We start from the raw sequence: 27324 nt of genomic DNA on the forward strand, positions 1-27324 counted from the left end.
GAGGCCTGGATGTTGGATGACGGCGAGGCGCTGCAGCAGTTGTAAAGAGACACGCCTCTTGTGGTACCTTTGCTGTGCCCAAGATCGGGTAACTTCGCGTTTGGGTAGGCCAACAAGGGCCAGGGACGTGGAAGTATGTAATAATAGATGCTATCCAAAGGTAGGTATGGAGGATGTGTGTAGGTATGTATGCAAGTACTGCGTGCAGTAGTAACTGTGTACCAATGCGTGTATGTCAATGAGCCAGTGTAGGCTTGTCAAGTGAAGATCAGGGAGCCGGCAGACGGCGATAGGCCAGCCAAGAATCACATCAACACGGGCGAATCGCTCGGCAAATGGTCTCAAGGGAGCTGTTTCGCCTCTCCGCCTCTTCGCTGGCGTGTCTGCTGCCCGATTGACAAGTCTGTCTGCTTCGATTGGTTCTCCCATCGATACCCACGGAGAGTCGCCTCGGTATTGGCCTGTTCTTTTCTCACCACTTGGTGCGGTGGAAAGTGAAAAGAACACGGTTGCCGATGACGGGAGTTCGACTGGATCAGCATGTGCAAGTGGTACGCTGCAGCTTGGTGTGAGTGGGAGAGAAAGATGCTGGAAACTGTTGAGGCAAGGGAGAGAAGTCACACGTTTCAATGTTTCACCAAAGCCTTTCTGCCCCTTGTTGTCTCTGCTGGTCTTCCGTTCTCCCCTCTCCTCGAGGAGGGATAACTGGCCAGGCGTATGAAGTAGTATCTAGCTGGAGTTGTAATGGGTGGTATCCCGAATGATACAAGACACAGGCGAGGCACGACAGAGGGAACAGTAGCGAAGGTGGAGAGAGTCAAGGTAGCAATCGCGGTGGCATCCTATCTGGACCACACTCCCTGCGAGGCATGAGACGAGGCCATAGACTCTGGCAAGGCTCCAGTTGATGAAGTGGCTTGGGTGCTTCGCAGAGTCGTGTGGACCGAGCACGAGAAGCTCTCGAGGGTGTCAAGGTGAGGCTGCCTGTGTCTCGAGGTCGTGCCGCGATTTACTGTACCTACACAGTACAACCCTGCTTGGCCGGGTAGCATACGAGCCAGGACAGCGGCCTGCAGGGGAGTTCCGTGCCAGAGAGTGCTCGTGATGGGACGGAATCGGCCGAAGTCAGCACAATTGAGGTCGAGCCGCAGATGCTGATGCTGGCATCGCTTCTTGTCTCTCTGCTGCTGCTGCTGCTGCTGCTGCTGCCGCCGTCGGTTCTGCTGGTAAGCAGGCAGTGGACAACAGCGGCGTTGCTGCAGTGTCTCTCTAGACGCTGCAGAGATGCTGCAATGACAACAGTGTCGTCTGTCCGCTGCTTTCGCTCTGCCTGTCGACTGTCGTCGGTCTGATGCTGCGTCTGCGTCTGCGTCTGCTTCTGCGCGTCTGCGTCTGCTCGTGCCTATCTGTGCTTGTGCATGCGCGCGTGTCCTTTCTGCGAGATGACGAAAGCAACGACAGGCGCCGGACCCGATATTGAGGCCCAAAGCCGGGGTGGAAGAAGAATCGCTGCGGACGAATGCAGGAGAGGCGGATGAAGAGAGCCGGATAGGAGAAGCAGGAGGGGGATGGAGGTGATGAGGAGGAGGACGAGGACGAGGACGAAGAGGAGAAGGTTGAAGGAACCTTGGGCAATAGGTAGATGTCAGTACCTCAGGCACACCTTGAGCTTAGCGAGGCCAGAGTCTCAAAGAGTCGCAGCAGGAACGAACGGGCAGAGACGCGTTGTACAGCCGAGGCAGGTGCCCTTTCCCCAGATTGCCCAAGCTAAGTCACTTTTCGATTGATTTTCTTAGTACGGGTACGAGCCTCTTTCAGCGCCTGGCAGCCTCAACTCAAGAGCCACTCACAGAATCCAAGCCTGGGGCTTCAGTGGATGTTCAGCCTCTCAGCTCCAGTATCGGATCGTCAATCGAATGTGTAGAATGTATCGACAATCTTGTCTGTACTGTACTTTTCTCTGCCTCCTGCAGCTGACTGATGAGTTGGGAGTGCGGAGGTGATTGCGTCAATACAGTGCCAGCATCCTGTGCGGAGTTCTCAACGGCACGGTGCCGGTACCTGATGTCAAGCCCGCCTTGATGTACCCGCTACCTGGCATGTTACGCGCCTGCGATGGCCGGGGGTACCCGGCATCGATCAGTGGGGTTCGCGATAGTGCGGCTGTCCTCCGTTTAGAGCCCGTTTGGGCCAGTTTAGCGCATCGTCCGGCGGTTCGCTGGACGGCGGTACTCGGTAGATGTACCGGTACGCGGGGGCATCACACCTGAGGAGGCAGCGAGGACACACTCTCGCCAGCATCACGACGTTGCTTCATCAAACGCTTGAAAAGCATTATTGCGTCAAGATGAGTGCACAGTATCACAGTGTATGATGAAACAAGACAGTAGAAGAAGAAAATGACCTACTTGTAGCAATAGAAGCCAAGCTGAAGAGGCGTCATCCTCACATCTCATCATCAACCGGCCACTTACACGGCTTTCGTCTCGCCATACTTCCGGGTTCGAAGCCCATATCCCTCCTGAAAGACAGACAGCAGGCGGCATATCCTCGTGACAGCGATAGGTGACAACTGCTCTCGACTCGTACAATAGAGACAAGTACATGCTCCGGCTGTGACGAACAGGGTGCGGTACAGCAAGATCCCTGCAAATCGCCGCCATCACATTTGGCGCCGTCATCGCTGAGCACTAGCCCTTGGATGGATCCCCGTGTAAGTCGACAGTTCCAGCCGTAGAGAAAGCGTTGGTTGCTGTGAGAAAAACCAGTTTCTATCCGGGGTTGTCGTTTCACATAGTTGCTGCTCTCACCGGGCAGAGAACCCCCATGTTCAAAGTCAGCAGCTCCATAAGCCCCTAGGCAATTCCGTCCAGCAATGGATAGCAGAGAGCCAAACAAGAGCAGCTCTCGACTCACAACTTCTTCGATCTCCGTTCCCCATCTCCATCGTCCCCATCTCCACGCCGCCCCGGTTTCCCTCCAGCCCCCTCCAATGACGTGGACATACAGCCAACAGCCGAGGACCGAAGATTCACCACACGTCTGCCAAAGGCGGCGTAGTTTGCAGCCTCATACAAGCAGTAGCTCGGCCTCCCATGCAGCCATCCAGCTGTCGTCACAGTCCGTACCCTCCCGAACCTCAATAGGCAGCCTCTGGCCCCCATGCCGTGACATGCCATGTTGAGCCTCCGTTTTTTTGCAGCCTCTGTCCGCTTCCTGTTAGCGCCTCGACTGACGGAGTGGCATCACACACATGCCACTTATGCGCCCTGCAAGGCCATGCCGCGCACACGTGCCGCTGCGCTGTATGCATTCACCGTCCCCCCCCGTCGCCTCGTTGTCGGTTCGTCATCATCAATCTGCTCCCGTATCGGTGCCCTGATATCATCGTAACTTTGAGAGTTCGGTGAGCAGAATGAACTGACCATGAAGCATTCGCCGGATAGTAGTTCGTCTCAGCCACAGATCAGGCTGGTTAGTGTGCGGAACGATCTGCCCATGGTCGAACTGTGTGTGCGCATATTACTTCGTATATCCGTAGGTAGCCCAAGGTCAATTCCCCCTTGCCTGTTCGGACCCTGGTCGTTCTCATTGGGCTTCAATTCTCCGGCGTCTCATCGGGCTCCCACGAGGCCATCGACTTCCCATCGCCGCTTCGCCTCGGCTACCGTAGTGTAGTCTCTCGACAAGATGCGGCTGACCTCCAGAGACCGGGGGAACTCGAGCTAATGGCCGGCATGCGAATATGGATGACGGGTTGCTTCGCTGGCAAGGCTAGCTGGGAACGGTACAGCATGCCGTCTTGACCGTTGCCTGCCAACTCACTTGCGAATCCCAAACAAGGGAAAAGGGATGACGGATGAAGCATCTTGCAGTATTATCCCCGTCTTGACGATTCCGAAATCGATGATGCCTCCGTAGGTCTTGTCCCATTCTAGCCGTTAAAAGTCATCATCAACCGTGGGCGGTCTCTCGCCGCCTTCTCACTTGCATGAGAGCAGTTGATGCGCTGGCCACCGCAGTCACAGCACACTGACAGGCTGGGCGCCAAATCGCACAAGCACTCACCTCGTGATTCATGTTCTCTCTCGGTATCAGTGGTCCATGAGACACCCATCTACCGTTGTACTCCGCAAAGACCTCGTCCTCCAAAAGGCCCCTCTCCACCAGCAGAGTCCAATCTGGTCAGACGCCGGCCGGCTAATGTCAAAGCAAGGATCCCTTGCCTGTCGTGGATGCTCCGGCCTCCGTCCCCCGTAGCAGCAGAGGCTAGCAGCAGCCCGCCCAACCGTCGTCCTTCGAGCCTCCGGCAAGGCGGAGCCTCAGATCCGCTGGGCTTAACTATCTGGCCGGCGTTAGCGCGAACACCCTGTGCGTGTTAGCCATCCATTTCTTTGCACACCCGTCTGGTGGAATCCAGGGCCATCCCCTTCAACGGTCTGAGATACGAAACCACACGAGCAAGTCTGGCGTCCTCGGCTCCCCCCTGACGGCTGTAAATGTAGAAACATGAAGTCATGTTGTGGTCTGGTCTCGAATCGCCAATAAACAAAAGCTCCTCATCGCGTGCCGAATGCACTCTTTGAGAGTCGCGGCTGCTCAAAGGGGGCAAGGTCCACACCCCCCTGAAGCACATTGGGCAGGATCGAGGCGTTCGTCCGCTTTGATTAACACGTCCGATGCAGGCACCGAACGCAGCTTCGAGTAGGCCATCCTCTCTCATACCACTGACCATTCACAGACCGGACGGAAGGCGATTCGTTCATCCGCACTCCCAGTCGCAGACTCAACATGAACAGCCTATACACTCACACCCCGTCAGCACAAGAAACAAGGACAGTCCTGCCGCCCGGAAAAAGCTTCACCGTGCGTGGTGTCTCACCGACAACAACCAAGATCCGCCCCTTTCATTGGTCCAACTCCTCGATCTACCCAACAGCCCGGCCCCCTAGTCCGCAGTCCGCAGTCAACCGACCGGTTTACCTGCGCAGCATCTGTGTGAGCCGTGATTCGCAGCAAATCACCCCCATGCTCCTCCCCAGCCAAAGGATCTGGTTCGTCGAAATGTGATCGTATGTACCTTGATCATGTACATCATTTTTGACGAGTCGCGGGCCCCGGAATTTGGCCCTTTTCCTCATGCTCTCAAGGGGGGGGGTCCCCGCAAAGGGGTCGGTCAATCAAGCGGTTGGTGTGCGATGATGATGCAAGTGAACGTGCTCCTTCGTACATCAGCTCATCACCGTATGTAAGTGAGCTGCTTCGCTCGCTTGGCCTCTTACACGGCCGCCTTCAACCGCCATTCCCCGTCCCTCTTGACTCGACGGGCGGTTGTAGATTGGTGTCAACGAGACCCATCCGGTGCTCGCCTTTTCACCTTCTTCTTCTCTCCCTCTTTTCTCTTGTCTTGTCTCCCTGCTCCCTTTTTTTTGCGCCGGACCACGGACCCTTGTCACCCGTCTAGCACGGTCCCAAACCGCGGCCTAGACCGGCCCGCCCTCGAGACCTCGCTCAGCCTCACCGGGACGCAGAATTCATCGCTAGAAGCCTTGTGGTGAACATGTGTTCATCTTTCATTCAGATCCCACGATCCAGCTGTTCATTCTCCCATCATCTCCAAGTCCTCTCCTGACGTCCATCTCCCTCACCTTTTTGTCATCACCTCTTCCAGCACATTCAACGGAACGGGCCGGCATGATCCAGATCACGGCCCGTGGCGAGGGGCACCAACACGTCGCTCTATCCAGGGGTGGTGGTTCCACCTCACCTGGCTTGGCGCCTCGTTTCGCCATGTGTGCGTTTGTCAACACCGTCTATGTGTGCGTGCGGGCATGTTCGAACGACTACTGTGTGCGTATGTGTGTGTGTACCTGTCAGCCAGCCCTTGAAGGTACTCATACCTGTATTTCGTATGTGGACAGGGATATGGCATGTATGAGAAGATACGTGGAAGTGTACCGTACCTCGACCCATGTCCGTTCCGGTCCTCAAGGCTGGTAAAAACCTACCTCGACTCACCACCGTGGCCACCAAAAACGGCCACAGTCTGAGCGCCTGGCCGTAAATGCAAGATTGGTTGGCATCATTCAATTTCTTCCTCCTTCTCTGGCAGAGCCACTTTCGGCGCCTGGCGCGCCATGCCTCTGCCGCTCCCTCCCGGTCCCCCCTTTCGGCCCTCTCGATTCATGTCGTAGAATCACGGTGCTGATTGAGCCGATTGTGTGAAAACGCACATGTCTTCATACGCCGAGAGCCCAACCTGGTACCCAATGCAACAATGGGGAAGCGTGATCCATTCTCTCTGCTCGGCCGCTCTCTTTTTCCTGTCCACGTCAAAGCTCTCCAGTATCGGCACATCCAGCTCTCCGCAACGTCAAGAGACGAATAAAAAAAAATCGAAGAAAAGAAAAGAAGATGCAGGCTGTTCCCAAAGCAGAAGGCCAGCTCATCATCTCATTGCGGCTTCTCCGGCCGAAGCTCCACGGTCCCGATGGCTCAGGCGTCCTTGCCTCATGCTTCATGGTCCCTCTTCTTCACCGTCACTTAGAGGACACAGATTCGTCCCATTCCCTCATCGCTGTGTGCTTACAGGACGCCTGAGACCGGTGACGGAATCACTCCAGCCCGCTAATGTCGGCCCCGTGCTGTCTCGGCCACTCGTGTTCCTGAGAGCCCCATATCAAAGACGACCTGGCCCTTGCTCTCTTGCCCTCCATGTGAGTTGTTTGCACTAGTTCCATCTTGTCACAGGCGCTCTCCTGCAGCTTGTGGATGATCGGTGATTCAGTCCGAGCTTCACTCCCTACTCCATCTGCACATGCTGGGCGTATCCGTAGAGCCCATAGACGCTGGCCCTGCGTCCGTCGACGCCACAATCCTGGTCCAGAGCTCTCCAGCGTCGCACCATCTTCGCAAGTGCCGACTGCGTGGCAAGTTCCCCCGGTCATAAAGTCCCCCTTTCCCCAAAAGTGCAGCGTATAGCGTACGGGCTCCGTATTGAACAGCGTGTTAAAAGCAGGCACAGCTCGGTTCCGTTTCGCGGTTTGTTCCGGCTCCAGCCAAGGCTTGATAGCTGGCCTGTTGATCGGCGTGTGTGTCTTGCCGGGGAAGCAGTGACACGCCTTCCGATCCAGTTGGCGAGTCGAGCCCCCCCCCTGTGTCCAATTCACGCACACACGCACAGCTCATTGACGCAGTGCTTCCCAACCCAAGCCTTGCCCTGGTGCCTTGGGTTTTGCCCTTGGCGTTTCCTTTTCGTTCCGAAACGGTGTGTGTGCGTGCGCCTGCTGTCGAACCCATCCTCCCCTGCCCTCTGGCCCTTCCCCCTATAACGCCACATCCACAATTAACGATCCCCCCGGAGAATAGAGCCGCGACAGGGGTTTGGATTCGTTTGTGATATCCTGGTGGACTGTGCTCTGTATACACATCATTAACATAGATGGGGTCAGCTAGCAGGACCACCCAGCTCATAGGACCACTCGAGTTGATCGAACACCCCCCTTCCCACCCCCTTCCACCTCGGTCGGTCCCCATCCTCCTAAGCATAAACCCTGGATTGAATGCTGATGCAGTTCGCTATGCAGTTTGTAAATGGCCACCTCCGGGGAACAAGGCTGCTTTGCGTCCAGACGAGTGTTGCCACGTTGGCCAGATTAACACAAGCTCGTTCTCCTGGCTCCTTGCCCCCGCTATCAAGCCTCTGCTGTGCTGACGGTCCATACGTCAAAGGGACGTGCAAAGTACCACCGCAGAGCGAAAAGATACGCATGTCTCCATATAGACTCTATCAGAGGGACCCAAGCTGCGTCGTGGATATGGAGCCAATCATGGCCCCTTTTTGGGCATCCGGGATATTCATGTGAGTCGCGAGGCATGCATAGACCACCCCCATGCATGTCCATGTTGAGAGAGAAGAAGCCATCGTCGTGTACAGCTCTAATAGGACGTCATGAAGAAAGGAAAAGGGGAGAAGAAAGCTAAACAGGTGCAGTACGGTCGAGTTGTCCCTTAGGATAGCTTGCTATCCTTGAGGTGCTCCATCTTTCGCGCGGTGGATGTTCTTTGAAGCAGTCAGAACCGCCCAGACGAGGAAGACGTAGCCGCAATTCAACACTTGCCAGCCCGACTAGCGCACCGTGCGTCTTGTCCAACCCCATTTGGCGCGGCAGAGTGAGAGAGACAGTGAGGAAGAGGCCGTCGAGGGAGCGACGTGTGGGGATCCTTCTAAGAGCCGCATTCACTGATGCTGTGTGACCAGCGGACCCTGCTGTCTTTGCTGTTCCCGGCCGCACGTCCAGGTTGTCCTTTTGAGAGCTTCATCTCGTGGCGCATCCGATTCGAGTAGCATGACCGTGAGTGAGAGCCTGTCGACACCACATGCAGAGGGCGTAAAAGTATGGAAGAGGTACGGGGGAGTTCCGTGTGTCGTCGATTAGATGGCATATCAGGGTTTCGTTCCGGCATGGAGTGACCAAGTGTGGCTCTGATGCTCTGTTAGCTCACACAGAGACAAAAGGGCTGAACATGGTCTCCCCCCTTTTTGGATGGTAGACACTCATGCTATCCAAAACAAGCGATGACACATGCGCTGAATGGGCAATCTGGTGCTTTGTAGATGCCAATAAAGCGTAGTCACTCACGTACCAAGTACCGAGTGCTCCCATGGGACGGGCAATATCCACATTAGCTATCCGTCAAGCTTTCTTCGACTCCAAGCTCGGAGCTTGCTTTGGTGCCCTCCCAGGCTGGTTTCCCGCTACTACAGGTATGGCCAGCACGGCCACACTACCGGCCACTTGCGGGACGAACGAACCAAGACCCCAACATTCACCGAAATCGACAATCTGGAACCCATACCCAGGCGGTCAGGATCCATCCCCCTGTTCCATGACACTTGTCCATCCTCGGGACGAACCATGAGAGAAGACCCACAGTGGCCGCAGATCGAGTCGCCCACTTACTTGCTTGTGGTGGGAAAAAAAAGCGAGAGAGAGGGCAGAGGAAAGGGCCCCCAAAAAAGTCAGGGTCTCTCTTCTGTGTGGCGAGGACAGCATGTGTGTTTGCTGGTTGTGGCATGCGTGAGCAGGCATTCGGGGGGGAGCTCCATCTGGTGTATCAAAGCGTCGTCGTGCTGCAGTGATGATGTTAACAAAGGGAGACTAAAGCTAGAAGAAGGAGAGGGTATGGACTTGACAGTCTTAGTCCAATCAAGAAGACGTCGGATCAAGCAGGAACTGAGGAGTCTTTGATGAGAAGCACCCAGACTTACTATGGCGAAAGGGACATCTTCAAGGTGCCTTCCTCTGCGTCATCTCGGTCCTGAAATTGGGTTCGCTCGCCTTCCCCCATGGTCCGTGTGCGGACAAAGTTGTTCAACCTGTCTCAGGGCTTTGTACGGAGCGTTTTGGCAAAGCGAAGTGTACAGGTACAAGTACACGTTTGTGTACGAAGCAGCAGCAGCGACAGCATGTTGAAAGAAGCAAGAGAACGCGGGGACTCTCTGATGGGTTTCTCTCTCTACAAGCAGCCTATGAGGCCGGACCAACGTGGCAAGCTCCTCTGCAGGCTCACGAGCACAGCACACCACCGGAGGAACCCCCCTCCCCAAAAGTGGCTAAGTGGAGGAGGAGGAGGAAGGAAGAGGTTTAGAAAATAAGGGAGATATGGGGAACGCCAAATCACATGTGTCGGCCCAAAGATTGAAATTGGGCAAGTTCTCGGGGAGAGCTGGTCGCCCAGCCAGTGAGTTGTGATGGCTTTGAGGTCAATTGGCTGTAGGAGTAAGAGAAGTCATCGACTTTGGGGGGGGGGGGGGGGGGGGGGGTGGTTGACGCGCCAATTGGCAGCAGTTCGGCATTTGATAATGAAGTGGTGAGGTTAGCGATTCAATGGGGAAAAGGAAGGCCAAGTGAGGCAACGGGAGGCAAGGGCATGGCATGTATGTAGCCAGCCCATGGTGGTGTTCTGCATCGAGGTTACCTTACCTCCACACCAATCCCCCCCACACGCACACGCGCACACACACGCACACTGCACACGCACAATTTCACTCCCACCCCCGTACTTGGGAAACCAGGAACGTGCTACGGGATACGCCATCACACAGCAGGCAAGGGTGTGCCACTGGGTCGAAAGCGAAAAGGGGTGTGTGTGGGAGAGGTAGGGCAACTGGCATGTTGGTATAGGGCAAAACGTACGGATACCCAATCCACGTATCAAAGCATCTTTTTTTTTATCCCGCAGGAAGCAGGACGATAATGACGAAGTTCGTTGGCCCGTGTAGAGGAAAGCTGCTTGTTGGTCGCTGGAGAGTCCCACTGAGAGAGGATTGGGTTGTAAAGGCGCTGGATGGTAAACTGGAAAAGGACGAGGGTCGAATGGAACAGCAATTGATCAGACTTCCAGGCAAGTATAAGTTAGCTTGGCTGTCCCCAATGGCGAGATTCAAGGAAGCTGCCAGACTTACCAGCCAAGCCTTGGAGATAGAAAGACGCCGAGTAACAAAAGAGAGCGAGAGTCCTCCAGTTTCCAGCATCTGAAGCCATCAACCCTCATCAGCCGAATCTACAAGCGAGCGAGTCCCGACAAGACTAAACGGGGAGCCCTGCATCAAACGATTCCAGCGCTAGTCTAGAAATTGCGTCCTCTAGATCGTCTTCGTCTATTGTAGGTGCCGACTTTAGCAATCTTTGACATCTCGATAGCATCATCTTCCAAGCTGGGAACTGGAAGAGGGATTGCCTTCGCTGTGCCCTAGGGGGATTGGGGCTTGAAGAAGGCTGTCCGTTGTCTGGCGATGTCCATTTGCTGATGCTGTCAAATCGCAATGCAGTTGTTTCTCTCTCACTCTCTTCTCTCACCTCTTCCTCCTCCTGCTCCTCCTGCTCTCCCTCTTCCCCTTCTTCCTCTTCGTCCTTGTACTCGATCGACGCCACCCCTCGTCGGAGTGACCATGTGTTACTTCGAACAGACTCGTTGGAGTTGCGGCTACTGGCGTTGGGGCCACTTCCGCCAGCAGTGCAACAAGGAATACCGAATGGGCGAAACGTGCGGGCTGAAGCTGGTCTATCACACAATTCCCGACCCGGACGTCTGCAAATTGTGCCACGATAAAGAGAAGAAGCAGCGGCGCCTCGATAAGATGATCAGGGACGTGGAGCGTTGGAGGCAGGAAGGTAATCGCACCGCCACCATCGAGAGGACAGAGGGCGAAATGGCAACCGTCAGGGATCAAATCTGCGCAATGGAAAACGAACATGCGCTTAGGCAATTTTCGCTGGGCCAGGTAAGAGAGATGCCCCCCCCCCTTCCCCCCTTTCTTCCCCACATGTTTTCGAGAAGAGGGCATACTACAAGACACAGGAGAGAGTTGGCAAGGAAGAAACCGCCGTGGAGCAAGCGACATCTTCGTGGCTAACGCATGCTTCTGCTTCAGTGATGATGGCAGGGGGTGGGAAGAAAGTCAGCTTACAGTAGCCACGGCCACAAAGTCAAAAGGCTCGCCAGCGGACGGATATCAGAGGCTAGGCACGACGCAAGAACGGGGTCACCCCCGGCGCAAATGGTCAACCAAGGAGAAGAAACAGGTCCTGGTCATGCGGAGAGAGATGTTTTTTTCATTTCACAAGGCTTGTTAAGCCACGGGCGTCATTCGCTGTCATTCCGGGGTCGTCTTTCCATCATCTTTTTGCATTTTCAGCATGGCATGGTGCTTGGGCACATGAGAAAAAAAAAGCGTTTCTATGCGTCGTTTAGAAGGGCACGAGCTTGGTCGAACCTCACTGTATAACTGGTGCGGACGGATCTCACGAAGGAGCGTCTGGTTGGAATTTTTCGTTTTGCTTCTTCTTTTCATTGGGTTGCGGTAGCGAATGGGTCGTTTTGCACTCCTTTCCTTGCTTTTGATCAGATACCTAGGTACTGGGATCCTCCAAATGACATGCTCCGTGATCTGTCAACTTTTAGCAGCGCCTCTTCCAGGGCCCTGGGCTGAGAAGGGCACAGATTTCGTGTAATGGTGGGCTGAAAAGACTTTTTGAGTGGGCCGAGTGCTGCTACTGCAGACGACTGGGGGCATTTGCTGGTGACGAAGGCTCCTTGGCGGGGTGAGGGTTGAATGTGTGGCAATGTCCATCGTCTGCTTGTTGATGTGATGGAGGCGACTAGTAGGGGAATAGCGACCATGAATAGACGTCACATCCAGAGGCGACAGTTGGCATCCCGATAAATCCCATTGATGCTGGCATAGACCGCGGAGAGCCGTGACGAGGGGCAGCCAATCTGCTCCGGTATGCGTGGGTATGGGGAGAGCTGTAAAGGCCAAGTACTTTGTGTGCAAGCAGGTGATAATCTCCGTTGGCAAGTAGATAGTCGAGTGAATGCTCTCGCTTATCGCGTTTGTGCCTAGGCTAGAGCGCATGTAGCCCGCTTGCATGGTGCCGGGGACTTGACGTGAAGAGTTGGGGGGGTGGCCATGGATACGGACGCAGACAAGCACCGCATCTGTGGTTGGACGTGTTTGCCATTCGGCTGCGGAATTTGCCAAGGGCACCGGTCTGTCGGGACCTCCATTGAGCAGCATCGTACGGAGCTCTCGGCATGGATTCAAGTATGGGCCGCAGGAGATGTGACAGTTGCTCCTTTCGCTTCGACTCCCGCGCCGGTCAAACGGTGTTCCAGGCATAAGCCACTGCCGTCTGTAGCGGCTGACTGACCGTAATCGAGGAAGCTAGGGCTGTACGAAGCAGCTCCCATGGCTATTGGTAGGCTGCTCTGGCGCTCTCTCTTCTGTCCGTTCCACGGCTGTCGACCCCCTCTCTTCCCGCCTCCGCCCATCGCTTATGGCACGGCTCCTCTCTAGCCTCCTCCCGTCGCTCCCATTCGGCTGCTGGGGTTCGCAAGCCGGGGTAGGCTGGTCTCACTCGACTCGCCCTGGACCGCCCACCGAGCTGGAACAAGTGCTTCTCAGGACCGTCTCCCGATGACTTGGTTCCCTCAGGCAGGCACAAATCCCGATTACTTGGTTGTGCGGCAAGCCCCTTGACCCTGCCCACCCCTCAAAACGGAACGGTGGGAACTAAAACGGCGGTGCGAGCCGAGGCCGACGAATGAATCAGGCTAAGAGACGGATTCCGACGGCTAGTTGGACGGCCATTCCTGGACAGCTTCTGGCACTAATACTGTAGACGAACGACTCCACAGCCTCGGCCATGCACGTGTCTGTCGCTCAATGGACACCTTGCGGTGAAAACCATTGTCTTTTCTACTCAATGACACCGACAGGCCCAATGCCTCCGCACCGCAGGCGGGCGAGAGAGAGCGCGAGAGTCTCTCTACTCATAATCATTCACTTTCTCTTTGGCGTCTGCAGGACCATGACGCCGTGCCTTCCAATCACAATGAGCCATTCGTATCGGCGTCAAGCGCCAACTCAACGAGTGGACGCTTTGTTGCTGGACGGAGTATAAAATTTCATTTTTTTTTTCTTTGGATCTCTGTTAAAAAGTCCGCTTGCTGGCACAACTCGTTGCCCCCCTGGTCTTGCGCGCTTTTTTGGAAAGGGAAATGATAAGAAGAGAGTGCGGTTCCGGGAAATTGGTAAATCTCGGTTGAAGAGGCAACCCGCTTGAGATGCCGACGCTCGCTCGTAAAGAAGGGTTTCCGGCCCTCGGGAGCACCTGGGGTATCGAGGAAGATACTGACAGAAAATGAATCGAAGAAAGAAAAAGGAAAAGGGTGTTTGTGAGTGTTGACTCTAAATCGTTGTTCCGCTGACATTTCCGCTGCACCAGATTTTTTCCAACCAAGACGACGCTCTGGCATAGGAAGCCAAACCATCGTTATTATTTCATGGCCGCGGCCGCGTCTGCAAAGGTCCCAACAAGGGCTGCGTTGTCGTCTTCAAGTGTTCTTAGGCTGGCTGGACGGTTGCCATGTGTCTCGCTCGCATCTTCGTCGGCAAGCCAGTCGACTTTGATGCCGGCTGGCGGACTGTCCTCCTGAGTGCTGAGCTTCGATACGAGGTGGTGGTAACGCGCGACACGGGCGCCTTGGCCAGCGTACGCAAAGAGAGTTGTTGTGGATTTCCGGCCGGTAGAGTCTTGGGGAGCGATCTCGAAGATGTCGACCATGTTGCTGCGGCCAAAGTCAGTGTCTTGGTTTAAAGGTGCTAAAAGGTGCTCATACGACACCCCTTGGAAGAAGTGAGGTCATCGGGAAGGGACCAACTTGGATGTCTTTGCGACGACGCGCTGCAGAGCCTCATTCTCTCGCTGGGCCTCGGCAGTGTCGCCTTCTCCGTTGAGCGCGCCGTCGCCGAAGCTGCCGTACTGCATGCCGTTTCCATCGTCGTACAGGAGGCGGTTCTCTTCAGTCTGCGGTAGGGAATGACTCGGTTAGCGCCAGATTCGCAGGCTCAAGAGATCTCGAGGGCCTCGGGGGGCTGCCGAAGCAGGAGAGGCAGATGGCATAGAGCTGCAGAGAATCGCATCAAATAGCAGACAGCGCACCTCATCGTAGACGTCCTTCTGCCGCCGTCCCAGGCATGATTGGCAGAGCCCCATGATGGCGGGCTCGGGGTTGCGCCAGTGCGTGCAGCAGCTCGGCGCGGGTTGAGTAACGCGTTTGTCGAAAGCTAGCAGTCGGCCGGCGTGTTCATATCATGGTTTGCAGGGCGCTCGGCTGCAGGGACTCTGGCAGGATGCGTGGTTTTGTCGCTCGAACCCCCTGTCTGCGATGCTTGTCGTCGGTCGTTACCTGAGTCAAGGACGAGGCGCTCAATTGCTTTGGGGGGGGCTCACGGGCGCCTCGTCGGGTAAATTTCGGGTCGCGCGCCAGCTTTGAGCTCCGTGGAGCTTGGGTGGAGATTCCTCTTTTGGCAGCTCCTCTTGTGACTTTGTCCCTTGCCATGGCTTTTGACTGCTGCTGAAGAGAGTCTCGTCAATCGCCTCAATTTCGTCCTTCTCTTGATCATTTAGTTGATCCTTCAACAAGTACGGCATGGAATGCGCTGAACCAATACGCAATTTCAGCGCCTCTTCTCCCTCTCTCTTCCCTGAACCCCGCTATCACAGCCGCTATGGACTGATGGATCCATACCGGGCCATCCCTCGAAATACCCTGATAGACGACTGGAGAATATCGCTCCCTTGGCGCCTCTCCATCCCTTGAATCCAATAGACAAAGCTTCATTCGCCCTTCTGCAACTCAGTCGGCGGTTACTCCTCGACCAAGATGTCATCACTTCAATACAGCATAAAGATCCTTAAAGGGGCTGATGGCCTCCTTTATATCGGCTTTATATCGACATCCCATTCTTGACGCATTATTGCCGTACTCCTATCGCCAGTCGACGTTGGACTCCTCTTCCAACAGGACTTTATTATCCTTTGCAAAAGGATATAAGGAATAGGGCGAGCGCCTCTCTGGTCAGTTTTTCATCTCCATCTCCATCTCCATCTGCAACTCGCTTCACTTTCTCTCGCCCTGCCTTTGTTCGATCATACCTCCTGTGCTCCAAGTTGGGCTCTCGAGTTTCATCTTTCTCTTCGCAACCACTTTCAAGCGCTCACATCATGCTCAGCATACTTCCTTGGGCCTTGGTGGCTCTCCCCCTGACTGAAGCCCGTTTCGGCATCCGAGCGACGGTCCAAAACAATGAGACGGTTCAATGCTGCCCGTGCGTGCCCAGTGGCTTGAACCCCCAGGACACGACAGTCACTGTCACTGTCACGGGTCCCAAGGAAACCGTCACCGTCAGCCACACAGTCGTTCAGCAGGCAACCACCGTCTTCGTCACTCACACTGTTGCTCCTGGGTCGCCCAGCGCTATCACCCACGGGGCCACAGGTCATCCCGAGGCTCCAGCCAAGTTAGAGACTGCTTTCAATGCTGCTTTCAGTTCAGGGCCTTCAACAAATACGGAACTTCTCAAGACAGTTACGAAGACGGTACAGCCGGGAGACGGCCAGCTTGGAGACGGGTCTGAGTCGCCCAAGACCGTGACTGTGACAGTCAATCCAGATGAGCCCAAATCTGTCGAGGCTTCGTCAGTTGTGACTGTAACCGTCAGTTCTGAAGATGCAGTCTCGTCGACACCTTTGCCAACCGCACCGAAGCCATCCTCCTCGGACAACGACCGGGGAACCGGCGCCCATACTGTCACTGTCACCATTGGTACCCAACCAAAGGCATCTCAGAGCATTGAGTCAAAGCCAAGCATCGAGACTGCGACCTCTGTGCAGACGCCGCCCGGCCCCGAAACGGTGACTTTCGTCGAGAGCCCAGCAAGCCCAACTACTGCCACCGCGACCTCGGCCGACAAACCTGCAGACTCCACCAGCGAGACGGTGGCTGTTGAGAAGAACCCGGTGAGCCCCAGCACCACAACGGTGACGCTCGCAAGCAATCCATCAAAGCCAGGCGCCAAGACGGTTACATTCGTGGAGAACTTGGCAACACAAGGCCCTACCACGACGGCGGTGGCGGCGGCGGCGACGACGACTTCAGGGGACAATTTGGCAAACCCCACTGTCGACACGGTCACCTTTGCCGAGAGTCTTCCCCAGTCAAGCTCCTCCGCATCCATAAGGAGTTCGCCGAACCCCAGTGTCCAGACGGTGGATTTTGTGCCTAATGAGCCAAACCCTACCATCACAACCTCCTTGCCCGCTCAACCAGCCATCACCACTGCGCCACAGCTCGGAACCGGCTTGCCAGTCACTGACCGCTTCACGACGCTCACGCAAACTATGACCACGGATGGAAACGTCAACGTCGAGATCACCATCATCAACATCTTCACGGGCGAGACCATTTGCAGGAAGGAGGGCAGCGACGAGCCATGCGACTCCGCGCACGAGACTTTCCAGCTGAAGCCATCAGGAGAAGTCCCATGCTTGACGACGGGCATCTTTACAAAGACGGCCACGGCATTCAACACTGTTGTCGTGACGGTCAGTCCTGGCTTGTGGTCGAACGGAACGTTTGCGACGGGAGTTGCGCCGCCGGCTGGTGCCGCCACGGGAACCGGCCGCCCGACGCTGCGAAGGGGGAGGGTGCCGATGGTTAGGAGGAGGCTGTGAGGGGGTTGAATGTAATGTGTATGGCTTTGTATGGTGTTGAGTGCGGGTGTTATCGAAATGGTATATCTGAGCGGTTCGGAATGGAAGGAAGTGTTGAATTTGGTTATTGGTTTGAGTGTCATGAGATTGGCTGGGTCTGTTCATTGGGTGGTCATGGATATCTCTGGCTTTGTATCACTTAACTCTGTACTAATGCGTCTAGTCTTTTTGTCTGAATCTCACACGTCGAGGATATATTTCACCTTACTCATGCTTTTACTAAAGACAAGCTTTTGTAGTTCATCCCCCCTATTCTGTCATTCTGTGCTCATCCTCCACCACCGCATTCGTCCCTGGTAAAACACACCTCAACATCCCATCCATTGGATTACTCCCAATTCTCCCGAATCACCTCAGCAATCACCCCATGGTCCTCAAACTGCTTCAACCCACTCACAACAACCACGCCCACCACCCCCGCCACGCCCTGCACCCGAATCGGCACCGCCCCGCCATGAATCGCATACTCCCCGGCCTCGCTCGGCCCCAGCCCAAACTTGGCCGCAAACGCCGCCTCGTTGCCCGCGTACTTTTGCCCCAGGTACCACGAGCTGACGCCGAAGCGGAGCACCGCCGCGCGCTTCCGGCGCACCCAGCTCTCGTTGTCGGGCGTCACCCCCGCGCCCGTGGCCACCTGGTAGAGCGTCTGGGAGCCCGCGCCGTTGCTGATGGAGATGAGCGTCGCGCGGCCCTGGCGGGCATAGGGCAGGAGGCGCGCGTAGAGGAGGTTGCCGAGCTCGACGGCGTCTTCGGCCGTGAAGGAGGAGAGGGTGAAGCCCTCGGCGCCGACGTCTGCGTCTACCAGAGCTTGAAGCTATTTTTTTCACAGTGTCAGTGCCAACGCCAGTTGTATCGGATATCATTTGATGAAAAGACTCACCTCCTCTGGTGTGCTGCCGCCAGGGGGGCTCTGGATGGGAGTCGCAGGGGCAGAGTCTCGGGCTGCGCTGAGTGCCTTTTCAAGGCCGAGGCCGGCAGGGAATGATCGCTGCCAAACCTTTCGAGCCATCTTGAAGTGTTTCTTCTTTTTGAGCGAGTCTTTAAAGAAACAAACTGTGAGTGAGGCGGAATCAGGATCGTCGAGTGAGATTCAAGTTATTGAGAATAGTTAGCATGTCGTGAAAAAGGAGAAGCATCAAGGCCAAGCATCGACGTCAACTGCAACTTTAAATGCTTCGGCACTAGACCCGATCGGCCCGACTGGAGCCATCGTCACCTCAGCCCTTGGAACAAAAAGGAAACGGACATTCTTGCCAGTCTTCGGCTTTTGTCTGGATTTGCTGGTGGATCGGACAAGCCGCAGCTGTTGATAGGGCGGCCATAAAATTGGAGACGACGTTAGAGCCGTGGGTTTCTGGGTACTGTGGAGAAGCTTAAAATCACGGATGAGTTGCATCATCGCAAGGTAAACTTCAATGTTGCTATAGAGACACGGCGGCAGATATTCGCCTCCCTAGGACTGGATCAATGCATACTTTGCCATCTATCTCGATTTCCTCATCGAAGCACGTCTATCTCTTGACATAGGTAAGCTAATCATCTTCTTCCTGCAAAACACGGGCAAAGTCCCTCCTATCGCTTGTCCAAATACATGGGCGTATAAGACAGAGGGGAAATCCCCAAGAGGGAGAGGGAAGGGGGCCAGAAAACGAAAAGACGAAAACATGGCCCTCAAAACGCGAACGCATACAAATTTTCGTGGTCCTCCGATTGATCCGACGTCAAAATGAAAACATCAAAAGCCGTATAGAAGCAAATGTTCATGTCCCCTTCCAGAGCGACAGCAGCCGGACAAAGATCTGGAGAAGCATCAAACCAAATCAAAGGTACAAGTGCAAGTCTGCAACCAAGAATAGAGGCAGATCACGACGTTGCATTCTATGCTTCATCGTAGCGAATGTCGTTTTCCATTGTTACGTCCGATTCGCGCCGTCTCAAGGCCGGTTCCGCCTGGAAGCCATTGCTCTCAACAATGCTGGCCGTGTCCGACAGCTTCCCTGACTCGAGGTCCTCGATGCTCTGCAGCGCCTGAATAAACTTGGCCTGCTCCAGCTTAAGCATCGCGCGCTTGCTCGCCGTTGCCGCGTCCTCGTCCATCAGCTTCTCATAGACTCTCATAGCATCCGGCCCGCGCACGCCCAGCTTGTCGTCTAGATAGTTGCGCAGCTCTCTTCGAATGGCGGGGATCATGCGGCAGACGATGCGCTGAGTCACAGCATCCGAGTATCGTAAGGCGGCGAGCTTATAGTACCCTCTAACGTACGCGACAACCTCGACCTCCCGTTCGAATTCGTCCGGATTGAGCCGGGCTTGCTCCGACTCCCGTCGCTTGACCTCCTGCATCTGCATCTCTTCCGTCATCGCTTCCCACGGCGCGAGAGGCTTTTGCTTGAAGCCAGCTGCCACCATTCTCATGTAGTGGCGGAATCGAGCAAGCACCGCTCGCTCACTCTTGAGACACTGGTCGAATGCTTCTGTGTTATACGTCATGACTCTCTCCGCCTCGTCGCTGTAGAGCTCTTCGAGTGCCTTTTGCGTCGTGCTCCAGTGCTTGTCCAGACAGCTCTTAAGGTGTCGTTTGGCCTCGGGATAAATATATCGCTTCTTCAAGTTCTCAAACGACTCGTTCAGGGCTGAGTCGAGCTCCGCTGACAGCTGACGAATCACCTCTCGTAAATACACGCTGGTAGGCCCTTTCCACGGCCTGATGGCCTCCATGGCCAAGTCGTTATAGACGTCTGGAGGGATGATACTGGGCATGCCAGCTTTCATCTTGGCCCTTATTTCCTCTCTCACTTGGCGTAGAGTGCGAAACCCTCGGCCAACCTCCCAAAATTCCCCAAAAGGCTCAGCGAGCCCCTGCCTATGGGCGGGAGGCAGAGGCTGCTGAGGGCCGAAACTGTTGCCATTGCCGTTGATGCTGCTGCCGACGTCCTCTGGCTTGACCGTATTGGATGGCCCGGCGCCTGAATACTCCGTCCTAGATCGCTTAGACGGCGTGGCCTGTGCTGCCGGCTGTCGTCGTTTGGAAGGGGTGGGAGCGCTCGTTGTTGCGACGGACGCCGCATCGGACTCGTCATCGCTCAGTGCAATGACCGGAATATCGCTTCGATCCTTGAGAACAAACTTGGGCTTGATCTCCAAGAGACAGTCTCGGAAGTTGGCGGGCAAGCTGTTGATACGAGCCGCAAATTCGTCAATCTTGATCCGGGCACTATCCGCGAAGCTGTTGAGGCACGTCTGTATCTCCAACTCCACATTGTGCGGGAGTTCGGGAAGGTTGGCAAGCTGCCTATTGACCTTGTCGAGATTCAATTTGACCTTGTGTTTGATGTTCGGAAGGCTAGGAATATGAGCGTTAGTTGTGACCGTGGGTTTATCTGGGAACAACGGAGACTGACCTCTTTGCGAATTCTTCGCCCAGTCGCTCCGACAGAAAGGCCTTGAGTCTCTCCACGCCACAGCGGTGGACAAATTCGTGAAAGGCTTCAGGCCATTTATCGACCGACTCGTCCTCAAACATCCTCTCCTCCCACTTCTTTAGTTCTTCCAGATCTTTGCCCTGGGGACGGGATGTGATGAAGTATCCCAGGCCCGTCGAGTGGGCTTGTCCCTTCATGATCTCAAGCCACTGAGCGTGGTTTCCGCCGTCTGGCAAGAGATCAGCCTTGGTCAGCACGCCTATGGTTCGGTCCTTGGCTTTCAGCTTTCGAGTGAGGCCGAAAGTCGCCGAGTTTTCTGCATCGCTGTTCATGGGCATGGCGCAAATGATAATGGCAGAGGGGTGCTGGATGTAGGCGCTCGAGAGGTTGCGGACCACATTGACCAAGTACTCATCGTTGGCATCGGCGGGATTCTGGAAAATGCCAGGCATATCGTAGAATGACAGGTCGGGCAGGTCGGGTCCCTTGATTTCCAGAGCCACAATGTTGGGTGAGAATTTTGCCTGCGGCTCCTCTGCTGCCTTATCGATGGGAACATTCGAGGCAATGGAGCCTCGTCCTGGGACGAAAAGGCCGTGATGTTTATCATCATTCAAGATGGCAATCTGGGCCCAACGCAGAACTTCTTCAATCTCGGACTTGTCGTGCATCGTCTTGAACTCGAGCACCAAGGTACTGGGTCGCTTTTTCCAGGGAAAGAAGGGGTCGTGAGCCGTGACGTCTGATTCGTGTATGGGGCGAGGAGGAGGCTCGTACACGTACTCCTTGCGCAGCCAAACACGACACGACCATTCAGCGTTGCGGGAGACACGAATGTGCAGAGGGCATCGGGTGCAGGCGCCCTCGCTCCGTGGCAGATCCAGGTTGGCCAGGCCTGACATGAGACTCGATTTGCCTGCCGACTGATCGCCAACAAGGACAAGCTCGGGCAGCTGCACGTCGTGAGACACGCCAAGCTGCTGGAGCTCTCCGAGGGTATCGTTGCAGGCTTTGAGCTTCTTGCCGATGTCCTGAAAGGAAGTGTGGAAGAAGCTCTCGTCCATGTTCTTGGGGCTTCCCGCAGCCGGCACACTCGTACCGGCTGGGTTGGTCTTCGCCCTGATTTCTCTGAAGACGGGATCGGACTCCACGGTGCGCTCGCTAGGCGCAGCTATGAGTTGCATCAGTTAGCATATCGTAATTCGATGATGGCGTATCTTGTTAAGTCCGTCTCCTCCAGCTCTAGGTGCGGGTTCATGCGCGTGAGACTTACGAGCGTTGGATCGATCTCCACGACCATTCCGCGCTGAACCCGGGGGCTCGTCGCCAAGCGTCCCATAGTCGCTGGCGTTGTCTGGGGGCGGGATTGCTTCTGGGTCAGGCTTCACCACTGTGCCGTTGTGCCTTGCACGGCGGGTGGCCAGATGCGGCATGGCGGTTGGATCCTCGCAGGACGTCTAATCCTCGAGGGGTCGTCGATTTCGGGGCATGAACGGAATGCGGATGTCTTGTGAGAGAAGGGTATGCTCTGGCGACGGTGCTGCAGAGCGCTGACGAGTGAATGGCTTTGAAGAAGGAGGAAGAGGGTGATGCAGGTGAATTTGGGTAACAAAGTCGTATCGAATAGAGGGAGAATGAGAGGAAGAAAAGGAAGGAGAAGAGTAAATTAGGTAGGCAAGGAGTACAGTAGGCAAGAGTAGAGAAGAAGAGTAGAGAAGAAACCTAGAAGCAGGAGTGTTAGGCTGATGAAAGTGACGAAGGTGAAGTGAAGGTGAGTTGGCCAAGGCGACGCCTGGGTGAATTGCCTTCTGCCTACAAGGCGAGTTGAGTGCAGCAAAACGCTGGTACTGGCCACTGATATTCACCCAGCCAACTGGTGGTGGTGTTTTGCTGCCCCATACAAACTGCAGGGGCCGGTCGGTATCAAGCGACTTGGAGGTGAACGCTCGATAAGCGAGTTGATGCCTGACTCAACGGTAAGCCAGCAGTTTGCGTTGCAATCAGGAGACGGCAACACAGAGCAAGCAATCCGCTTGAATGGAAAACGCAGCTGAGAAACGGCGTGGCTGACGCCAGAGCTAGAAGAGCTGTGAGCTCTGAGGCTTTGCCGTCTTAACAGAAGTGAATGCCGTCTGCTAAGGTCCCAAGCATCACCAGAGCTTCTCCATGGCGCTTTTTAGCTTGGATCAGTTCCGAGTGCGCTAACACGGAAAAGGGGTGGCTGGGCTCGAGCTCCGGTCAGGCACAAGAGACTTGGCTTCAGGTCCCGGGCCACGTGACAGCCTTGAATTGCATGGTTTCGGTACCCTGGACTTGGTCAACCTTCCAAGTTGGTAACCGCTGAGCTTGGAAGTCGGCGAGGCCTTCGATTTACGCTTCAGTATACTTCACATGTCAAAAGAGAACGGTATAGAATGTTTCTCGGATTTGACTATCCTTCCCAGCGTCTGTTGTTCGGGTACTGCAAAGCGGCCTGTGTTGCTGGACATTGTGGAACCTGCAGCATCAGTGGTGGCTGCCACACGGCGCACCAGGTACATGTACCTGTACTTGGACCCTGTTTACCACAAGACAAGACATCCTGTGGTCGATGAGAAGATCGACTGCCTGCTATGATGCTTGAGTTTTGCAAACAATGTGCCAAGCCTTCCAGCTTGATGGCATGATCGTCATTATTGTTTAACCATGATTGCGCACATTTCTCTTCAATCAATCGGATCCTATTGACTGTAACTGTTGTCGCCAGAGTCGCAGTGAGCAAGGCTGTTCACAAGTACTCGGGTACCTGCACCATCGCTTATTAGGGGGAAAAAAAAGAAAAAGCAGAAAAAAAGGGAAAATTTGTTCAAGGGAAATAAATTTTAGTCCTCAGCCATCTGCTCCTTAGCTCGACCCAGCCCGTAGACTTTACAAGCCTCATAGCAGTCTGATAGCCAATATTCCCTCTCTGTTCATTCTCTCACCCGAGAAACGAACAGACTCAACTCGAGACTGCTTGCTCCCCAAGGCTCACAACATACACACACACCATGGACTTTGCAGGAGACGGGCGAAACGATGCCCTGGCCGATGGCCGACGCATCTACTTAGGCGCGGCAACCTGTTCTCAACCCTCCCGTCTCTCTAGCTGACCGGTCAAGACAGGCAATCTCCACTACGAGCTCAGGTCGGAGGACATTGAGGAGTTTCTCATCTCCAATGGTTTCGACGACATTGAGAACATCCAGATCTCAGTTGACGCCGTCAGCGGCCGCAACCCCGGCTACTGCTTCGTGGACTTTTCTCAAAAGGCCACGGCTGACCGGGCTCTCAACGAGCTGAGGGCGAGCCTCCGCGGCCGCGAGCTCAAGGTCGGTCCATGCGAGCCTAGGAAGAAGCGCACCGGAGACGGCCGCCAGGGCTTCCAGCGGTCCAACGACTGGAGGGCTCAGTCTGGCGACGACGGCCAGCAGTTCCAGGGCGGCGAGGCCAGGGACCAGAGGCCCCGAGGCTTCACCCGCTCCGACGAGGTCGTTGATGAGTCTCAGGGAAAGAGGCTGTATGTGGGAGGACTGGCCAAGATGGGAGACCCGGAGCAGAACACGCAGGAGGTGATGGACATTTTCACTGGATTCAACCCGTACGTCCCACTCGCTCATTTTCTAACTCTCTCTACCTCGCATCTCCCTTCTTGTTATAGCCCTTTCTTATCTCATGAGTCTATGCGCGAGAATGTGTTTTTCTGATGTTAAGGCTTAGGTCGCACATTGGCAAGCGCATCACGCCTCCTGAGAGTGCCCGCAGCCCTGCCGGAACATACTACTACTGCTTCGTCGATTTTGAGACCAAGGAGGAGGCCGAGGCCGCCATGCAGGCGCTGGACGGCGCCCAGTACGACGGAGGCTTGCTCAAGGTGTCGCTTGCAAAGCGGACGGACAGGGACAGGCAGTTCAACCGCCCCAACGCCACGTCAGATCGCAACGGCGGCCAGGGACGCGGCTGGAGGTCAAACAACACACGGCCTGAGGGCGGACCACCGGCGGCAAGGGCCATGGGATCCAACAACTGGCGCAAGCGGGACACCGAGTAATCGACTAGACAGCTCAACGGAGGACAGCCGGCAAAGGCTGCCGCAGCTACTGAAAAGGAGAGATGACAAAGAGAGGCTTTGGATGGGGGGACAGGGTAATGCTGATACATGACGTATGAATTCTTTTTCTTGCTATTGTATTTCATCATCCACTACTACGACGACAAAGACGGCGTTGGAAAAAAGAGAGCAACATATGACCTTGTCCCAACTACCCTATTGTGCCTCATATCTTACGACGAGTTGTGTGAATATCGACAACTTCAGCTTCAATCCCTCCGAGTCCAAATTCTTCTTAGCTCCAGGAACAGCCACCACGTGCGGCTTTCTCTTTGTCGCGGGGCAATCTGTGCGGCCCATCGTTGGACCCTGTTCCGCACTCGCATAATTGCATAGCGCGGGGCCGCCGCCTCCAACCTCCCCCCCTGTCATACCAGCAAATCGTGACCTCGAGAAAGTCAGTCGTGCAGCAGCCGCTCCACCGCCTTGCTCCCGCCAATTTGCTGGCGAGATTCTCTCTTGATTTGATATTGCATTCCACTTGATCTTCTTGTTCGCGCTGTTTCTTTCCCGCTCTGCTCCTTGTTTCTGCCTCTTCCGTCGAAGCTCGCAAGATCGCCAATCCGATATCAGCCACCTCAGCCCCTCCCCCTCTCTCAACTCCCGTCTCTTGTCCTCCTCCTCCGCAGCTCTCAACAATGTCTCTCCACGTTCCTCTGCCGCATCGATCTGCCACTCCAGTTGGCGCTGCCACCAAGGCTGTCATTCTGGTAAATACAGATATACTCCCTTTCCCTCTCTTCTGGAATGGAATCCCTCTCTCTGCTCTTGGCCGCGAAGCTTCATCTCTTCCGCCTCAATGGCTGCAGACAGCTAGCTTCAACGAAATACGCCGCTGTACAACCCTACCTCGCCGGATACAGAACACATACGGCTAACACTGTCCCTTTCCCACGTCTAGGTTGGCGGTCCCTCTCGCGGCACCCGATTCCGTCCGCTGTCTCTCGACCTCCCCAAGCCGCTCTTTGACGTCGCCGGCCACCCCATCATCTGGCACTGTCTGGCCGCCGTTGCGCGCGTCAAGCAGATCCAGGAAGTCTACATCATCGGCTACTACGATGAGTCCGTCTTCCGCGACTTCATCAAGGACTCGGCCAGGGAGTTCCCCGGCATTAACCTGCGATACCTGCGCGAGTACGAGGCCCTGGGCACCGCAGGCGGCCTGTACCACTTCCGCGACGCCATTCTCAAGGGCCGCCCTGAGCGCCTCTTCGTGCTCAACGCCGACGTCTGCTGCTCGTTCCCGCTCGAGGAGATGCTCAAGCTCTTCATGGAGAAGGACGCCGAGGCAGTCATCCTTGGCACGCGCGTCAGTGACGACGCCGCCTCCAACTTTGGCTGCATTGTCTCCGATGCGCACACGCGCCGCGTGCTGCACTACGTCGAGAAGCCCGAGTCGCACATCAGCAACCTGATCAACTGCGGCGTCTACCTCTTTTCCACCGACGCCATCTTCCCCTCCATCCGCTCCGCCATCAAGCGCCGCACCGACCGCCCCGCCCGCCTCGTCTCGTACCCGTCCTCGGACAACCTGGACAACTTCACGATGCCGCGCGCCGTAGCCGACGACGATGACGACGAGGACAAGAAGGAGGTGATCCGCCTGGAGCAGGACATCTTGGGCGACATGGCCGACAGCAAGCAGTTCTTCGTCTACGAGACCAAGGACTTCTGGCGCCAGATCAAGACGGCCGGCTCCGCCGTCCCCGCCAACGCCCTGTACCTGCAAAAGGCCTGGCAGAGCGGCAGCGAGGAGCTCGCCCCCGCCAGCGCCAACATCGTGCCCCCCGTCTTCATCCACCCGACCGCCGACGTCCACCCCACGGCCAAGCTGGGCCCCAACGTCAGCATCGGACCCCGCGTCGTCGTCGGAGCCGGAGCCCGTGTCAAGGAGAGCATCGTGCTCGAGGACTCGGAGATCAAGCACGACGCCTGCGTGCTCTACTCCATCATCGGCTGGGGCAGCCGCGTCGGTGCCTGGGCTCGCGTGGAGGGCTCCCCCACGCCTGCTGGCAGCCACTCGACCAGCATCATCAAGAACGGCGTCAAGGTGCAGAGCATCTCCATTCTCGGCAAGGACTGCGGCGTGGGCGACGAGGTCCGCGTGCAGAACTGCGTTTGCCTGCCGTATAAGGAGTTGAAGCGGGTATGTCTTGTCACCCACTATACCGCCCCCGCTGTCTTCACATGAAGGTACTATACTAATCATATATGTCTAGGACGTCGCCAACGAGGTCATCATGTAAAGTGCGCTTTCGGGCATCATTTCGACAATTAGCGTGTGACAGAGCAACATGAGAGTAGCATGCAAATTATCGTTTCTCTAGTGGAAAAAAAAAAAAAGAACGAGGGATGGAAGGATGGGCGATGGAGACTTCGCTTCTCGACATAATGAAACCCCGAAATTAGAAAAAAACATATGATTGATTCCCCAGACTATACAATGTCACACATTCTGATTCTTGCCTGATCGTCTGGCGTCGAAGGAGAAGTGTGTTCTCATCCATAAATCGTCACAAATGCTTCTAGAAGCTGTTGAGACGGGATTAGGCATGTGTAATCCGTGGAAAATAGGTAACATGAGCCGAGATGCGTCTTGACTCTCAGCGGCTTGTAAATGCGTGACCAACGATCGATTTTTTGTCTCCAA

The 27324-nt window shown here is 55.5% G+C and overlaps 10 protein-coding genes across 10 annotated transcripts; 7 read left to right on the forward strand and 3 right to left on the reverse strand.

The window, feature by feature from the left end:
* Nucleotides 1–5562: 5562 nt before the first annotated feature.
* On the forward strand, nucleotides 5563–6000 carry CCMA1212_005539 (uncharacterized protein; the record flags this gene model as incomplete). Its single annotated transcript, XM_073702796.1, has 1 exon — nucleotides 5563–6000. A coding segment is annotated over one exon (438 nt), but the record flags the coding sequence as incomplete, so codon positions are not given.
* A 1067-nt stretch (nucleotides 6001–7067) lies between these two features.
* Nucleotides 7068–7331, forward strand: CCMA1212_005540 (uncharacterized protein; the record flags this gene model as incomplete). Its single annotated transcript, XM_073702797.1, has 1 exon — nucleotides 7068–7331. A coding segment is annotated over one exon (264 nt), but the record flags the coding sequence as incomplete, so codon positions are not given.
* Nucleotides 7332–8720: 1389 nt separating this feature from the next.
* Nucleotides 8721–9251, forward strand: CCMA1212_005541 (uncharacterized protein; the record flags this gene model as incomplete). The annotated part of the gene is made up of 1 exon (XM_073702798.1): nucleotides 8721–9251. A coding segment is annotated over one exon (531 nt), but the record flags the coding sequence as incomplete, so codon positions are not given.
* A 1703-nt stretch (nucleotides 9252–10954) lies between these two features.
* CCMA1212_005542 (uncharacterized protein) lies at nucleotides 10955–11791 on the forward strand (the record flags this gene model as incomplete). The annotated part of the gene is made up of 3 exons (XM_073702799.1): nucleotides 10955–11287; nucleotides 11344–11411; nucleotides 11476–11791. 3 exons carry the CDS (start codon nucleotides 10955–10957, stop codon nucleotides 11789–11791), a joined length of 717 nt encoding a protein of 238 aa, XP_073558972.1.
* Nucleotides 11792–13844: 2053 nt separating this feature from the next.
* CCMA1212_005543 (uncharacterized protein) lies at nucleotides 13845–14564 on the reverse strand (the record flags this gene model as incomplete). Its single annotated transcript, XM_073702800.1, has 3 exons — nucleotides 13845–14136; nucleotides 14230–14375; nucleotides 14511–14564. 3 exons carry the CDS (start codon nucleotides 14562–14564, stop codon nucleotides 13845–13847), a joined length of 492 nt encoding a protein of 163 aa, XP_073558992.1.
* A 1011-nt stretch (nucleotides 14565–15575) lies between these two features.
* Nucleotides 15576–17084, forward strand: CCMA1212_005544 (uncharacterized protein; the record flags this gene model as incomplete). The annotated part of the gene is made up of 1 exon (XM_073702801.1): nucleotides 15576–17084. The coding sequence occupies one exon, from the start codon at nucleotides 15576–15578 to the stop codon at nucleotides 17082–17084; it is 1509 nt and encodes a 502-aa protein (XP_073559012.1).
* Nucleotides 17085–17451: 367 nt separating this feature from the next.
* Nucleotides 17452–18161, reverse strand: CCMA1212_005545 (UPF0303 protein; the record flags this gene model as incomplete). The annotated part of the gene is made up of 2 exons (XM_073702802.1): nucleotides 18004–18161; nucleotides 17452–17937 (listed from the first exon to the last, which is right to left on the reverse strand). Exons 1-2 carry the CDS (start codon nucleotides 18130–18132, stop codon nucleotides 17452–17454), a joined length of 615 nt encoding a protein of 204 aa, XP_073558981.1. The 5' UTR covers nucleotides 18133–18161.
* Nucleotides 18162–19001: 840 nt separating this feature from the next.
* Nucleotides 19002–21978, reverse strand: CCMA1212_005546 (Interferon-induced GTP-binding protein Mx1; the record flags this gene model as incomplete). The annotated part of the gene is made up of 3 exons (XM_073702803.1): nucleotides 19002–20466; nucleotides 20525–21716; nucleotides 21819–21978. The coding sequence occupies 3 exons, from the start codon at nucleotides 21976–21978 to the stop codon at nucleotides 19002–19004; spliced, it is 2817 nt and encodes a 938-aa protein (XP_073558979.1).
* Nucleotides 21979–23574: 1596 nt separating this feature from the next.
* Nucleotides 23575–24614, forward strand: CCMA1212_005547 (uncharacterized protein; the record flags this gene model as incomplete). Its single annotated transcript, XM_073702804.1, has 3 exons — nucleotides 23575–23647; nucleotides 23690–24164; nucleotides 24284–24614. The coding sequence occupies 3 exons, from the start codon at nucleotides 23575–23577 to the stop codon at nucleotides 24612–24614; spliced, it is 879 nt and encodes a 292-aa protein (XP_073558980.1).
* A 698-nt stretch (nucleotides 24615–25312) lies between these two features.
* Nucleotides 25313–26920, forward strand: CCMA1212_005548 (uncharacterized protein; the record flags this gene model as incomplete). Its single annotated transcript, XM_073702805.1, has 3 exons — nucleotides 25313–25384; nucleotides 25576–26820; nucleotides 26894–26920. 3 exons carry the CDS (start codon nucleotides 25313–25315, stop codon nucleotides 26918–26920), a joined length of 1344 nt encoding a protein of 447 aa, XP_073559000.1.
* Nucleotides 26921–27324: the final 404 nt, after the last annotated feature.

The sequence above is a fragment of the Trichoderma ghanense genome (assembly GCF_004382785.1).
Source record: "Trichoderma ghanense strain CCMA-1212 chromosome Unknown scaffold_5, whole genome shotgun sequence".
NCBI lineage: Eukaryota > Fungi > Ascomycota > Sordariomycetes > Hypocreales > Hypocreaceae > Trichoderma > Trichoderma ghanense.